At 33.5% G+C, this 16,356-nt stretch overlaps 2 protein-coding genes across 2 annotated transcripts; both read left to right on the forward strand.

Moving 5' to 3' along the window:
• On the forward strand, positions 1-4,474 carry LOC123909546 (LRR receptor-like serine/threonine-protein kinase HSL2). The gene is made up of 2 exons (XM_045960407.1): positions 1-3,560; positions 3,774-4,474. Exons 1-2 carry the CDS (start codon positions 839-841, stop codon positions 4,151-4,153), a joined length of 3,102 nt encoding a protein of 1,033 aa, XP_045816363.1. The 5' UTR covers positions 1-838; the 3' UTR covers positions 4,154-4,474.
• Positions 4,475-13,709: 9,235 nt separating this feature from the next.
• Positions 13,710-14,720, forward strand: LOC123905241. Its single transcript, XM_045954863.1, has 2 exons — positions 13,710-14,470; positions 14,597-14,720. Exons 1-2 carry the CDS (start codon positions 13,710-13,712, stop codon positions 14,718-14,720), a joined length of 885 nt encoding a protein of 294 aa, XP_045810819.1.
• The last annotated feature ends 1,636 nt before the right edge of the window (positions 14,721-16,356 follow it).

The following is a 16,356-nucleotide window of genomic DNA, read 5'->3' on the forward strand; positions in this document are numbered from 1 at the left end:
AAGCAAAATATTCTCCATCTACACTATACTGTATCTCTCTATAACAAAAAAACAGAAAACAATACTATATTACGGATCAAGATTCCCTGCTGTCCAAAAATACGAAATTTTCCAAGCAATAGATCTCAGCCATTTGTTTCTGACCGAACTACTAATATTATATTTTTAAAAATTAGTACTAAACAATCTCGACCTTAATTCAAGACCAGACAACTGAAAATCATTACAGCAACACGCACTAAGTAACTGCGTGCAATCCTTTTCCATATATTACTAGTACTAGAATTTAAGTAAGGGACAATAAGAGGAAAGAGTATTAGGTTCCTAGATTCAAAAATCTTAAACCACACAAAACATTATTACATTATTAACATGTTTAGCAAATTATCTCCAAAATGTTTAACACAGAAAATTTTTCATAGGTAGTCCCAAATTTCTCCTATCCCCAAGAATGATTCATTCTTGTTCTAGAAGTATTACTATGTTATCCCTCTTACACTCTCTCCCTTTGCCTCTGTCATGTTCTCTGCTTTTAGTTTTTCATGCAAAATTCTCATTACTTTAATCTAAGTCCTTTTTCCACTTTTCAAAACAATCCAAATCCTAATCACGTTTCCCTCTCCACTTTCAAACCTCCCTCACCACATCATCAAAACCGCTGAGAATTAAATGCACACTTTTCCCCCTAATAATCCCAAAAAACATCACCCTTTTTTGTTGCTACACACAACAATTAAAGTAAAGTGAATCTTGTGAGAACTGTCCCTATTTTCATGCATGAAAATCAGAAACTCACTCACGAGGAATATCACTAACTAAGATTCTAAGAAGTGTATGTATGACTCAAATTCAAACTACTATTAACACCTTCAAAACTTCATCATTCTCATCATTTCTCACTCTACCAAAATTCTACAACATGGAAAAAATACTCATTCTTATTCTTCTCTTTTCATTACTATGTTCAAGTGGAAGCACTTTTTCACTTTCAAGAGACTATGAAATTCTGCTTCATGTCAAGAACACTCAAATTGATGACCAAAACAAGAGTCTCAACAATTGGCTTCCAAACACAGAACACAATCCTTGTAACTGGACCGGTATAACCTGTGATTCACGAAACAAATCAGTTATATCCATCGACCTCTCAGAAATCGGCATTTATGGCGATTTTCCCTTTAATTTCTGTCGAATTCCAACTCTCCAAAACCTATCACTTGCTGTCAATTATCTTGGCAATGAAATTTCCTCACATTCCATGCTACCATGTTCACACCTTCGTGTCTTGAACATCTCCGATAACTTATTTGTCGGAACCTTACCGGAATTCAACGCAGAAATCTTTCAATTAAGAGTACTCGACGCCTCAACCAACAACTTCTCCGGTGATATTCCGGCTAGTTTTGGCCGGTTTCCACACCTGAAAGTACTCATTTTGTCTAACAACCTTTTCACCGGTGACATTCCGGCAAGTTTTGGCCTATTTCCGCAACTGAATGTACTAAGTTTGTCCGGTAACTTTTTCACCGGAACAATTCCTTCATTTTTAGGTAATCTCAGTGAATTAACTCAATTTGAACTTGCTTATACAGAAACAATGAAACCAGGTCCTTTACCTTCTCAACTAGGAAATCTTACAAAGCTAGAAATTCTCTACCTTGCCAATATCAACCTCATAGGTAACATACCAGATTCTATTGGAAACCTTATTTCCATAAAAAACTTTGATTTGTCTCAAAATTCCTTGTCTGGTAAAATCCCAGAAACCATTTCTGGTATGAAAAATGTTGAAAAAATTGTACTATTTGATAACAATCTTTCTGGTGAAATTCCACAAGGTTTAACAAATCTTACAAATTTGTTTCTATTAGACCTCTCTCAGAACACTCTCACCGGAAAATTGTCGAAAGAACTCGTTTCAATGAATCTTTCTGTTATTCACTTGAATGACAATTTTCTCAGTGGAGAAGTTCCAGAAAGTTTAGCTTTGAATCCAAATTTGCAGGATTTGTGTCTTTTCAACAATAGCTTTTCAGGGAAACTACCACAAGATCTTGGAAAATACTCTGCCATTGAAGAAATCGATGTTTCAACAAATAACTTCATTGGAGAGTTACCAAAGTTTCTCTGTCAAAAGAAGAAGCTTCAAAGACTTCTCACATTCAAAAACCGATTTTCCGGTTCTCTTCCTGATGAGTATGGTGATTGTGATTCTCTTCATTATGTAAGAATTGAGAACAATGAACTTTCTGGTTCAGTTCCAGCAAGATTCTGGAACCTGCCCAATTTTTCTCTTCTGAAAATGGATCATAACAGGTTTGAAGGTTCAGTCTCAGGTTCAATCAGAGCAAAGGGATTAATCAAACTAGTTTTAGCCGGTAATAGGTTTTCCGGTGAGTTTCCGGTAGGTGTCTGCAAACTTGTTGAGCTTGTGCAAATTGACATTGGAAACAACAGGTTTACCGGTGAAGTTCCTACCTGCATAACCGGTTTGAAAAAGTTGCAGAAACTGAATATGCAGGGGAACATGTTCACCGGTAAAATTCCTGGTAATGTATCTTCATGGACTGAATTAACCGAGTTAAACTTGTCGAATAACCGGTTCACTGGTTCAATTCCACCGGAACTTGGTAATTTGCCTGGTTTAATATACCTTGATCTCTCCGTTAATTCTTTAACGGGGAAGATTCCGGTGGAGTTAACAAGCTTAAGGTTGAATCAGTTCAATGTTTCTGATAACAAATTGTCTGGTGAGGTTCCTTCGGATTTTAACCGCGAAGTTTACTTATCGGGACTAATGGGTAACCCGGGTTTGTGTAGCAATGTAATGAAAAACTTTCATTCTTGTTCAAAACATAGACCCTTTTCAGTTGTTGCAATAATTGTTTTATCTGCTTCTGTTGTGTTGATTTTTGTATCTGGTTTATGGTTCATGAAGAAAAAGTCGAAATCTTTCGTTGGAAAATCTAAACGGGCTTTTATGACAACTGCATTTCAGAGAGTTGGGTTCAATGAGGAAGATATAGTTCCTTTTTTAACCAATGAGAATTTGATTGGAAGAGGTGGGTCGGGTCAGGTTTATAAAGTGAAAGTGAAAACGGGTCAAATAGTTGCTGTGAAGAAACTTTGGGGTTGTGGAACACAGAAACCTGATATAGAATCTGTGTTCAAGTCAGAGATTGAAACATTGGGTAGAATTAGACATGCTAATATAGTGAAACTGTTGTTTTGTTGTAGTGCTGATGATTTCAGAATTTTGGTTTATGAGTACATGGAAAATGGAAGTTTAGGTGATGTTTTGCATGAGGGGAAGTTTGAGGAATTGTTGGATTGGTCTAAGAGATTTGGAATTGCTTTAGGTGCTGCTAAAGGGTTAGCTTATTTACACCATGATTGTGTTCCTCCTATTGTTCATAGGGATGTTAAGAGTAATAACATATTGCTTGATCATGATTGTGTGCCTCGTGTCGCTGATTTTGGACTTGCTAAGACGTTGCAGCGCGACGCAAGTGAAGCTGCTATGTCTAGAGTTGCTGGTTCATATGGTTACATTGCTCCAGGTTAGTTTTCATTTTACTTGTTTATTATTATGAATGAAATTTTTTGTATCTGAAGCACAAATACTTCTGATTAAAAGTGTGTCTGGTGTCCGACACATGATTATCAATGATTAATTCATTTTCATAAATTATTACTTGTGTTGATGTGCCCGTGTTGTGTTTGATATTTGTGTCTGTGTGATAATATCTAATACCTAATTGATTGAATTGCAGAATATGGTTATACATTGAAAGTGACTGAGAAGAGTGATGTGTATAGTTTTGGTGTGGTGTTGATGGAATTGATAACTGGGAAGAGGCCAAATGACTCATATTTTGGTGAGAACAAAGATATTGTGAAGTGGATAACTGAGATTGCTATATCAACATCTCATGAAGTAGGAGGAAGTGACAACATTAGAGGAGGCCTAAATTGTGTTGTGACAAAGATTGTGGACCCAAGATTGAACTTGGATACTTGTGATTATGAAGAGGTTGAAAAGGTTTTGAATGTGGCTCTACTTTGTACTTCAGCATTTCCAATTAATAGACCTTCAATGAGAAAAGTGGTTGAATTGCTTAAGGACCAGAAATTAGCTCGTCTCAAGTCATGAAATTCCATTGGACTTTCTAAGTGAAAGTGATTGATGTCTTTAGTATGTTGGAAAATTTTCAAATTTTGAAGGAAGTTTTCAACTTATATTTATTGAGGACTTAATTAGCTATTATGAGTGATGGTTTACTCACTCTAAGTATGTAAATCTTCTTGTAAAGATGGGGCATGAGAATCTTGCCTCGATCAAAGTTAAGAATTTGAGAACTAAAAAATTTACAACTATATTATTTAGTATATTATAAGTGAGTATTATATTGTGTAAAAAATGTACAAATTGTGTGATTATTTTTATCTTAATGTGATGATCTGTGGTACTTTAACCGAACAAAAATAAGTTTATGCAATTCTTAGCATGTCTTTGATATGTATAATGTGAAGACAACTAGTAGACACAAGAATTGCAAAAATGTAGAGTATAGTTATTTAATATGACTGTTAAGAATTCCCTCTTAACAAGCTAGCATTCCCTCTTACTTGTGTAAATAGCAAGTGAAGATGGGGTTACGAAGTCATCAAATTATTTCGTTAAAAAGAAAGAAAATTAAAGTCATCAAATTCAAGTTTCAAAACCTTATATCAATTAGAATTTTACTTTTTGCACCCTCGGCATACATGCGCGTCACCTGGTATTCCGAAATTATTCACTCGCTACTTAGAAAGCGAGTGTGTAAATAGCAAAAATTGGGGGGGGGGGGGTAGATAGCAAATTGCAAAATGAGTTCGCTTTCTAGAATGCGAACTCCTTTTTTCATGATTTTTTTTCATTCTATGGGCCACATACGTTGGGGTTGAGTTAAAAATATTGTCACTCGCTACTTTGAGTGCGAAAAAGTGCTCGCATCCTAGAAAGTGAGAGGGTTAGTTTGGTCATTTCGGAGGGTGCGAAAAGATAGATTCTATCAATTATTACTACTGTGTCATTTTTCTTGATGGGCTCAAGCTCTACAATATCTTCTTTCTAAATGGGCTAGTCTCACCTTTGGTCTAATAAGACAGTTTCTCTTCTCACCCTCACGTTTCTTTTCCACCTCCAAAATATTCATAAGAAATTCGAAAAACGTTTTTCAAAATTTTCTGCGTGTTTTGCAATAGAAAATAAATGTGGGGGGTGGGAAGAGAAAATTTTGTCTAATAACAACTATAGAATGAGCTAACAACGACTATAGAAGTGAGTGATCTTTTTACTATAGAGGTGAGTTAGTAAAAAAAAATATAAACTACGTTACCCGACTGAGAAGGAGACAGAAAGGGATCACCTGACCTTATCTTGAGTGAGATCCCTGAGCCTCACATGCACCTCACCGGTTTTTCAATACCATCCCCTTGTAACGTAGGATGCGAGTGTGTAAATAATAAAAATTAGGGAAAAAACAATTTGCATCTTAGAATGTGAACCTTATAAACATGATTATTATCATTTCATCTATTTGTTTCAAACATAATTGATCATCGTGTCATTCCTAATCTTTTTTTTTTATGAAAGGCCTAATCGTTAATATCGTGTCTTTATAGTTTATACTATTTTTTTTTTTGGTTTTCACTATCATTATTCGGCTCACCGTACCGTCTAATCTGGTTCAATATTCAGTTCTAACATCAAATAGTTCTAATCCCCTCCCAATTGCAATTGCGGAGGATCGAACCGTGATACTATTTTTTTTTTGTTAAATAGGTTAATGGTTATAAATTAACATCTTAAAATAAATAAATGATCTCGAATTCAAATTCCTTTTTTTTTTGGTACAATCCTTTTTTCAATTTCTAACCCTATATATAAAATACAATATATTCAATAAACAGCAAAAAAAAAAAAAATTAAATAAAAAACCCTAAAATGGTAGTAGTAATGTGACGTTACAAGCTTTTCCGGTATGAGTCAAAATCCAAATCAACCCTTTTTTGAGTACCGAGTGAGAATAGTCAGTCACATCACAGCAACACTCCGTTTTTTTCGTTTCATGTGTTGATTGATCAGAAATTAGAGCAGAGAAGACATTGCATTCTAGGCTTCTTCTAGCTGTAACACACTAGCAACTTAGTATTACTAGTAACCAGTATTTCCCTCACTGTGATAAATGTTTCAAGCAGCACTACAATCCATGGAGAACAAGAACAAGAATAACAAACATTCATCTTTTGAACCCCAGGTATGAAATTTAACTCATTTCTTGTCTATTTTTTTTACTATGCTCAATCTTTCCTTATTTCTTGGTATTATACTTTGATTACTAGTTTGAAGTGATGAGAGGGAAAAAAAAATTAAAAAATAGGAAGGAACAAGTGAAAGATTAGAGGAGTTTAAATATGAGGACTTTAGAGGTTTTTTTTTTTTTTTTTTTTTATAATTTGTGAAACTCAAAAATTGAATTGGAGGTTCGTTTTGGAGGATTTATATGAATTCTTCAAATTCAATTTAAGTTGTTATAATATTCTCAAAATTAAAAATATATACTCCTCCCGGTCCGGTCTAGATACATCAATTCTACCCAGAATCTAAAAGGTAAACTTTTTCATGTATAAAATGTGAAAAATTTCTTTATTTCTATTCTATTTTCCTCCATCCAAAGTCCTCCCTCCCCTCCAAACTCACAAACAGAGGGGTTCCGGAGGGTGTTTGGAAGGAGGGAAAGGCACCCAAAATTTCGGGGACGGCCCTGCTCGCAAACAATTGCATATATTGCAATTTGATTTGTGTAACCACTCTTTTTCATTTTATTAACAGAACAATCAGGACAAAGCTGAGGCAAATATGACTCTTGGACAAAGTAATGCTTCACATGACAATGTGCCTAACTCAAATCAACAACAACAAACATCAATGTATCAGTGGCCTTATTATACTTCTCAAAATTCCACACAAGCACCATGGCAGCAGTTTCCACTTCCACAACAAAGTCATGTGTTTTGGCCACAATTGTTTGTGACAAATATCCCTCCTTTTTTTCAGTCATTCAATGCTAATGGCTTGCAAGCTATTCCTATTGTACCTGAAGCTACTTCCTCAACAACCCAACATTTGGTTCCAAATATGTCTTATCATGTTGGATACACATTTCCTGGCTCTTTAGGTATGTATGTAATTGTTGATTTTTGTATGACTTGTAGTTACTTAAGAATTTTTGCATTATATTTTGATACCTATTTTACCAAATATTACGGAACTAGTAGTTTTTTTCCTATATATAGCGTTGACACTTTAGATTGAATGTGTGCCATGTGTTCAACATTGATGCATTATTGGTGTCGACATGTTTTTCTCAGAGTCAGAAAAAAACATTATGGAACTAGTAGTTTTTTCCTATGTATGGAACTAGTAGTTTTTTCCCATATTGACACTTCAGATTGAATGTGTGTCTGGTGTTCAACATTGATACATTATTGGTGTCGACATGCTAGCGTCAATGTCCTACTTTTACCAAATATTATGGAACTAGTAGTTTTTTCCTATACATAGCATTGACACTTCAGATTGAATGTGTGTCATGTGTTCAACATTGATATATTATTGGTGTCAACATGTTAGTGTCAGTGTCCTACTTTTTCCATTGTAACTGATATACTACCATTTTATATTTTTATGCTACATTATTGTAAGCAACTCAACTGTGAAAAATAAACATGTAACTTAATTAAGATGTAAAGTTTGATACTTTCTTTACAGTTCCTTGGAATCAATCTTCTTGTTTGGCTCAGATGAACCAATTACAACATCCGTATGTTCCCAATGTTGTTGAAGCTCAGGTGAATACCTCTTCCCAATTCTCGCAATCAAATTATGTTCATTATTTTGGTTTCTAGTTCCTTGATGAGAAATATGAACAAGTTTATTAATTCTTGCAGTCAACGGAGACTGCTAAGTTATGGAGTATGGTAAATAAATTGCAAGCTGAAGTTTCTGATTACAAGGCTAGACTAACTAAGCTTGAAGAAGAAGTTTCATCACTCAAAAAACATAAAGTGGAAAAGCCTATCAATGAAATTCTGAGCACTATTCCGGTAGGAACAGCTCAACCGCGAAAGAGAGGGAGGCCTTCTAAGAAATCATCGAACTCAATCAATGCATTACACGGATCTCAACTAGCTCACGGAAGAAAACCGGCACCAAGTCAACCTCAGCTTGTGATGAAATCACCCATCTTTAAAACAGTTGTCCTTGAAAAGGTGGAAAATAAAGAAATATCAACTCATTCTGCTAAACATATTGGGAATACTGGTAATGTGAATCTTGATTGGACTTATCGAACACCTTCTCAGGACTCTGCAAGACATGTGTTAAATGCAACACATCAACAAGGAGTGAACATAACTCATGGACATAATTTTGAAAACGCTTCTAAAGAGCAGAAAGATGGTAACGTAGGATCAACTGAAGATGAAAATGAGGAAGAAACGGGAGATGAAGAGGGCACTAGTTCTTCTGCATAAGATATTGGTGTAACAAAAGGGGACGGCTGCACTATGAGTAATGCCAAAGCAACTAGTTCAAAATGTTTATCTCCCTTTAATATGTGATCGTACTTTTTTGTATTAAGTAACTTAGCATGTAATTTCTTGACAATAGATTTGCTGGATTATGGGATCACTCAGCTTAATGTTGATAGCTTGATGAAAGGTTATCCTGAATTTTTTGGTCATATTGTGACTTGTTCCTTCAAATGAGAGGGCACTTGATAGTCAAATTAGAGGTCCCTTTGATTGACCATATATACTTTTTTTTTTGTGAATATATTTTTTGGGTGGTTTTTAAATGGGTCTTGAACTCTTGATAACGAGGCACGTGTTAAGAAATACCAAAGTGAAATTTAACATTAAGGAAAACATGCTTAGTTTAACTCTACTTAACATAAGAGAAATGTTATTTAGACATTTGAGACAAAAATACAATATTTAGGGACAATTATATCATTTCATATCATTCCCCATTCCACCATTATTATTTCTTCTCTACCAATTTCTACCTTTTTATTAGGGAAATAACATAATTGCCCCTAGTAGATGTTGTATTTTTATCTAAAAGTTGTGTCTAAATAACATTTCTCTTAACCTAAAAGTTTGTTAACCAATGCCCCCAACATTAATTAAGGTGACAAAAAAAGTAATTTTATATTGAAAATAATACTTTATATACTTTTAAAACTTTGACTACACAAATTTTATAACATTTCTTCTAGACATCAGGTAAACAATACTATGTGAATATCTAGTTATATAATCACATCGGAAATTGATGTTTTAATAACAATGTAATGTCAATGGGTCGAGTAAACCCATTTCATCTTAACCTCCATCATTTTCTCTCGTTTTCAAACAATTCAATGGAAAATAGGAATTACCAGCAACCCCGACAACAACCTCGAGTATTGAACATACATGTATTCCTTCTACGAATGTATGAATATTTCTTCGATCTTACCGGAACACCTCAAATTCACTTCAACCTCGATTCAGTCAACTTCATAGCATGAGTCGCATGCATCGTCATCAGGTAAATAATACTGTAAGTCTCACATGATGCAATTTAAAAAGAATACCATGACACATAATTTTATTACCCAAGGCTGCGCAGACTTCTTCTTTTAAAAAGAATAAAAAATAAAAGCGCCGCCTAGTCTTACTCCTTCTCAAACCCTCGCCACTGATCCCTACACCCACCACCGATCCTAGCTCTTCATCTCCCTCTCTAAATGAAACTAATCCAACCATATGGAAACCTCTTGATGCCATAGTTCTGCGGTGGATTTATGGTACCATATCCACTGACCTTCTCCATGTGACTCTACCACACAAACAGCTTGGAAACGTCTCTTCAACATCTTCTTTGACAACAAGAATTCCCTCGCGTCACCATGGAGCAATTTTGTGATACCATAACAGAATTATGTCTCCGGTGTTTCATTATACAATAATGACATGATATTGAATGGGCCTAATTATTCTCTAACTAAGGATATGTTTGGATTCAACTTATTTTTGAGCTTATTCAAATAAATAAAGTTTTATGTTAATTTATAAGTTTTCACTAATAAAAATTGTATTTTTATAAGTTATTTTCTCATAAACTACCTTAAAAAGTTTATAATAATTCATAAAAACTTATTTAATTACATTAGCTATTTTGCATAAGCTTAAAAATAACACAATCCAAACGTACCCTAAATATAGAAAATACTCATAATTTATACGATGAATATTTTATATTCTCTTTTTCTTTTTTGGTACAAGAATATTTTATATTCTTTTTTTTTTTGAAGCATTTATATTCTTTTTTTTAATCAAACAAACTTAATGCATTTCATTAACTATTATATGTTCGATACATAACAGAGGCATAAGTTATGGTGCATAAGCAAGGTTTATGCACACCATGCATAAACACCCCAGATTGCTTAGCGCGCCCCCAGTTTGCTTAATGTGCCCCCCAGTTTGCTTAGCGCGCCCCCCAGATTGCTTACCGCCCCCCAAATTACTTAGCGCGCCCCCCAAATTGTTAAGCGCGCCCCCCACCCCCAACATAAATAACACAAAACCATTCCACAAGCAGAATGGTTTTGAATTACAACCCTCTAAAACCATTCGACAATAAAAATGGTTTTGACATTATAAGTACATCTAATTTGAAACCATTCCACAACAAAAATGGTTTTGGGGGACGCGCGAGAAAATTTGGGAGGTGCGTAAGAAAATTTGAGGGGCGCGCGAGAAAATTTGGTGGGCGCTAAGTAAATGGGGGCGCGCTAAGCAATTTGGGGGTGCGTTAAGCAATTTTCATTATTTATGCATGGTGCATAAGGAAAAAGCTTTTGCACCATAACCACTGAATAATATCAAATCTATGGAAGCTATCCCAAGAATTGACCACCCTAACAAGAGTATGAGCAACCAAATTCGCTTGCCTCCTAACAAACTTCACCTCAAAGTTTAGAAAAGACGACATAAAAATAATAATATCATGAACGATCTAATAATTCTAAAACTAGAAGAAACTAAAACTTGCATTTTATGTATGTGTAAGAGTCGGGCATATATATCAATAAACCTAAATTAAAAATTTGTGGAGTTGATCTACTCAATGAGATCTTTGAATTCAACGATTGGATTGAAGAAATATAATGTCGATATCGAGTTATTAAGCGGAGTAAGTCAATGGAGACTTACTCTTGGAGTCAACAGATCCCTCGTCATATATATATATATATATATATATATATATATAGGGTTTGTTAATTTATACCCACCTAAAAACATGAAGGTCTAAATTAGCAAGGTGCACTATCAAATGTTAGTTGGTTCAGTGGTGATTGACGCTGAACTTGGTAGGGAGGACCACGGTTCGATCCCCGCAACTGCATTTGGGAGGGGATTGGAACCAATTGACACCAGAACTTGCCCCGAACTCTCGACTACTAGGACCCCCTTCCCCTAAGAACCAGAGGGTTAAAACAAAAAAAAATTAGCAAGGTGCACATTTTCACTTTGGACAAAAAAAATCTTGACACGTAGTTATTTTACACTAAAATATTAAGGGTTAGTTGGATAAATATTACTAAATGTTTATGCACTCATTTACTAATTTAGACCCACTTAATTATAAATATAAACAACCTAAATAAGCAACCTAAAAAATAAAAAATACGATTTTACACAAACCAAACATAATAGCTTATTAAGTATGTGAAAGTGATTCAATGGCTACAGTGAACAATTCTTATTCCCAATCTTCAATTTCCTGCATTCATTCATACTAAATTGTTCAATTTCCTGCATTCATTCATACTAAATTGTTTAGACAACAACAAATAGTATATTAGAATGAATAAATAAGAAAATATAGATACTGACGCAGTAGGAGAAAGATGAGCGAAAACGAGACGATCACTGTCGTTGATATCAAGCAAATACGCTGCAACCTTCCCATGTCATTCTCGATTTATTATTTTTACAAGACATTTTTCTCAATTTTAAATTCTTCAATACAATATGTAACAATAAAAAAAAAAAAAAACATGTTTAATGTCTTTTAAAACATAAAGGGATTTATAAATAAAGTGGGTGTAAATTAAGGAACATTTTAAATGAAAGTTATAAAACTATCCCTCAAGTTACTAGTTTTAAATAATAAATACCAATGATTTTTTTTTGTCTAAAGTGAAAAGGTGCATGTTGCTAATTTAGACCTTCATATTTAAGTGGGTCTAAATTAACAATAAAACAACTCATTAAAAAAACCAAGGCTTAAATATCATATTAGTCACTATATGTTCCCGTTTTTTTGGTTTTAGTCCCTGTATTTTTTTTTTTTAAAACAGTCCCTACATGTCCAATTCATTTTGGTTTTCGTCCCTCCCCTATCAAAAATACTGATGTGACTAATGACATGACATGTGGCATGTTGACGTGGCAAATGAAGGACTAAAACAAAAAAAAAGTTATTATCGAAGGACCAAAACCAAAAAATAAAGTTTAAAATCCCTAATATTAAAAAAAAATTGTTTTTAGTTTAACGTTTTTTAATTTTAAAAATAAATAAAAAAACAATTTTTTTTACGTAAGACAAATTATATTATTAACAACTTGTTAGTGCCTTGATGGTCACTTGTTATTAGTTTATGCAATATTAAGGCTCCGTTTAGATTAACTTATTTTTGAGCTTATTCAAACAACTTATACAATATAAATTAGGCTTTATGCTATTTTATATGTTCACACTAGTGAAAATTGTATTTTATAAGCTATTTTATCATAAACTACCTTGACAAACTTATAATACTCCCTATTGGTGAATTAAAATAAAGATATAATAGGAAAATAAGGTGCAAAAATACACTTTCTTAATATTTTTTTTTCTAAAATGTCAAGTAATTTGAAACGAAGGAAGTAATACATAAAAATTTGGTTTTGGTCCTTCATTTGCCACGTCAGCATGTCATATGTTATGCCGTTAGCCACATTATCATTTTTGAGAAGGGAGGGACGAAAACCAAAATGAATTGGACATTTAGGGACTGTTTTAAAAAAAAAACATACAGGAACTAAAACCGAAAAAACAGGAAAATACAGGGACCAATGTGATATTTAAGAAAAAACAATTTGAAATTTCCTTATATAATTTGAAACAATAAAACAATTTTTTTTCTAATACGAATGGAGTAACATTTTTTTTTTTCTAATACGAATGAACTAATACGAATGGAGTAACATTTTTTTCTTATATAATTTGAAACAATAAAACAATTGTTTTTTCTTTTATAAATGGATTGAATATTTCCTTTTAAACTTTCTTTTACTATCCAAACAAATCATTGAAAAAAACAAACACTACCATATAATTTTTTTTATTTTATCATATTGTTTTATCAATCAGATATGAGTAACAATCCTATTCAAAGTCAAACACATAATAAACACACACATTCTCTCTCTAAATCTAAATCTTAATTACAAGTACACAACAAACACCTCATTATTCTCTCTCCCAAACACACATTACTAATGTGAGATGTGATTACTATACGTAACGTAACTAGTAACGCCATCACTCATCTCATCTTTCAACAATGACCACCACCACCACCTTCAATCACAATCAAACAACAACAACAACAACAACAAAATCATCATCAATTTCGTCAAAACCACCTAGACCAAAACGAAGAATATGTTTCTCATTCACAACATATGCAAACAACCTAATCCAACATCTCAAATCATCCAACATCATAATCGAAAAAGGACTCACCGAATCAGAATTTTCACTTCTCAAATCAAAATTCAATCTCAATTTCCCACCTGACCTTCGAACAATTCTCCAACAAGGTCTTCCAATCTCACCAGGTTTTCCCAATTGGCGTTCTTCATCAAAACAACAAATCAAAATTCTTCTTAATCTTCCAGTTTCATCCATCCTAAGACGTGTTAAAAATAACCGTTTTTGGCATCCTTCCTGGGGTCCACTCCCGAAAGATCCAGTGTCAGCTGCGGAGAAGATTTTATCTGATGCTCCGCAGCTTGTTCCGGTCTTTCGGCATTGTTATATATGTTGTTCTCCTAATATTGCTGGTAATCCTGTTTTTTACGTTGATCATGGTGGTGATGTTAGGTTGGTGAGTAATGATGTTGTTGGATTTTTTCGGGATTCGGGTTTTTTGAAAAGCATTGAGAATGAGGATGAGATGGATCCGGTTTGGGCAGCGAGGGAGGCGAGGAGGATTGAGGTATGGTCGGAGGTGGCGGATGGGAGAGGGGAGAGAGGGTGGAAGTGGTGGTGGGATGATCGGAAGAGAGAATTTGGTGGGTGTATGGATGGTGTTTTGCGGAGGTTGAGGGAAGGTGGTTGGAAAGAAGAAGAGATACGTGAAATGATGATGATGAATGAAGAAAAAGAGAAGCGTGAGGAGCACGTGAGTGTTTTGGCATTGACATTATTGCGTGCGGGATGGAGCAGGGAAGATGTGGTGTACTCTCTTGGGGTTGATGTAGGAAAATCATGGTTGGATTTGGATTTTGAATCGGAAGAAGAAGATGTCGCCGCCACCGCCGTTGTCGGCGTCAATAAGAATAAGCGATGAGCGTGTGGCATTTTGTGACTTGTTAGACAAATTAGAGGTCACCATACTTTATTTATTTATTTTGTGAATATTTTTTTTTGTAATTAAACTAATAGTAGTAGTAGTAGTAGTAATAGTATATTAGTAGTAGAATATAAAAAGATGATATTCGATTTTGGTAGAAAACAAAATTGTGGGGCAAAATGGATTGGTGTTTGGCTTTGGCAACGCATATTTTGTAGTTTTTTTTTTATATGACTACATTCATACAATAAATTGATTATTATTTTAATTTATATAATTAATGGTTGAGTTGAATTTTTTAATTTGGTAAAAAATGTCAATTTTTTTAATTGTATTTGTTTATCTTTGGGTGGAACTTATTAAAATCATTAAAAAAGGTAAATAATATGAGGTGAATTCATGAATTTTGTTGAATGAATCAAAGTTTTAGTGTAACTAGCGGTTGTGTGAGTTGGTATTCAATAAAAAAAAAATATGTGCAAACTTTGAAGATTTGTTGGGAAATTTGTTTGTATTGATTAGATTTTATTACTGCTTTCTCTATTATTAGATCATGTTTATAATTTAGTGGACAAAGTTTTGTGGAATATATATGGAGGAAGAAAAGTTCAATTTAATTTGGGTGGTTTGTGTTTAAGCTATTTGGAGATTATGCAATGACATTAGATTTCATCAACAATAGTTGAATGTATTTTTGTCTCAAAAATAGTTCATTGTATTTATTACTATTTATTTCCTTTTGGAAACGGAATTCCTCATTTTCTGCCATGAAAAGAGAATGGAATCAAAGCAATTTACATGGATGTATGAGTTTCAGTTTCTAACTTGTCAAACTTGTTGAACCATATATAATTGTACAGTACAATGTAATGTAACTCGTTTAGTTTTGCCTTACGTTAATTACCGAAGCAGTTTAGAGGGGTTATTAAGTTTAGTCCAATTTGGGGTTATTAAGTTTATTTCTAGAAGATCGATTTTGTGCAAATTCAGTCATGCAAAACATGGAGTTTGACTACCGACCAACAGAAAATGGTGCCCAATTTATGCTAAGTGACAACTGCTGACACACTTGGCTTAAATGTATAATTTTTGTTTCACTATTTTATTTAGTTCTTTTACTTTTTTTTTTTTTTTTTACAAACATAAACTCTTACTATCATTTTTTTATATACTGTAATAAGTTTTCAATAGAAAGAGGTACGTAGTCCCTTCGTCCTAATTTGATTGATATAGTTGACTGTTTCACGCATGCCGAATACTTATCGAGACGAATCAAACAACATCTTATATGCTAATATATGTTCACTTTCCATTTAAATTTATTATAATTTTACATTTATACAACTTCTTTCCATTTCAATTTTTCCTTTTTTTTTTTTTCTGACTGACTGATGTTCAATTTTTCCTTTTATGATTTTTTTTTGTTAAATATGTTTTTGGTGGGATAACATCATATTTGAAATCATATTTGAAAGTGATTCACAAATTTTGGTTGATTTTTTTTTTCTTTTCTGTTTTTGGTACATGAAGAGGATCTTGGTTGATTTTATTCATGCTAATTAAGTAATAGTTTTATATCATCATTAATAGAATTACAAAGAAATCAAAAGGAGAACAAAAATTCCCATAACAC

This window comes from Trifolium pratense, linkage group LG2 (assembly GCF_020283565.1).
Source record: "Trifolium pratense cultivar HEN17-A07 linkage group LG2, ARS_RC_1.1, whole genome shotgun sequence".
Classification (NCBI taxonomy): domain Eukaryota; kingdom Viridiplantae; phylum Streptophyta; class Magnoliopsida; order Fabales; family Fabaceae; genus Trifolium; species Trifolium pratense.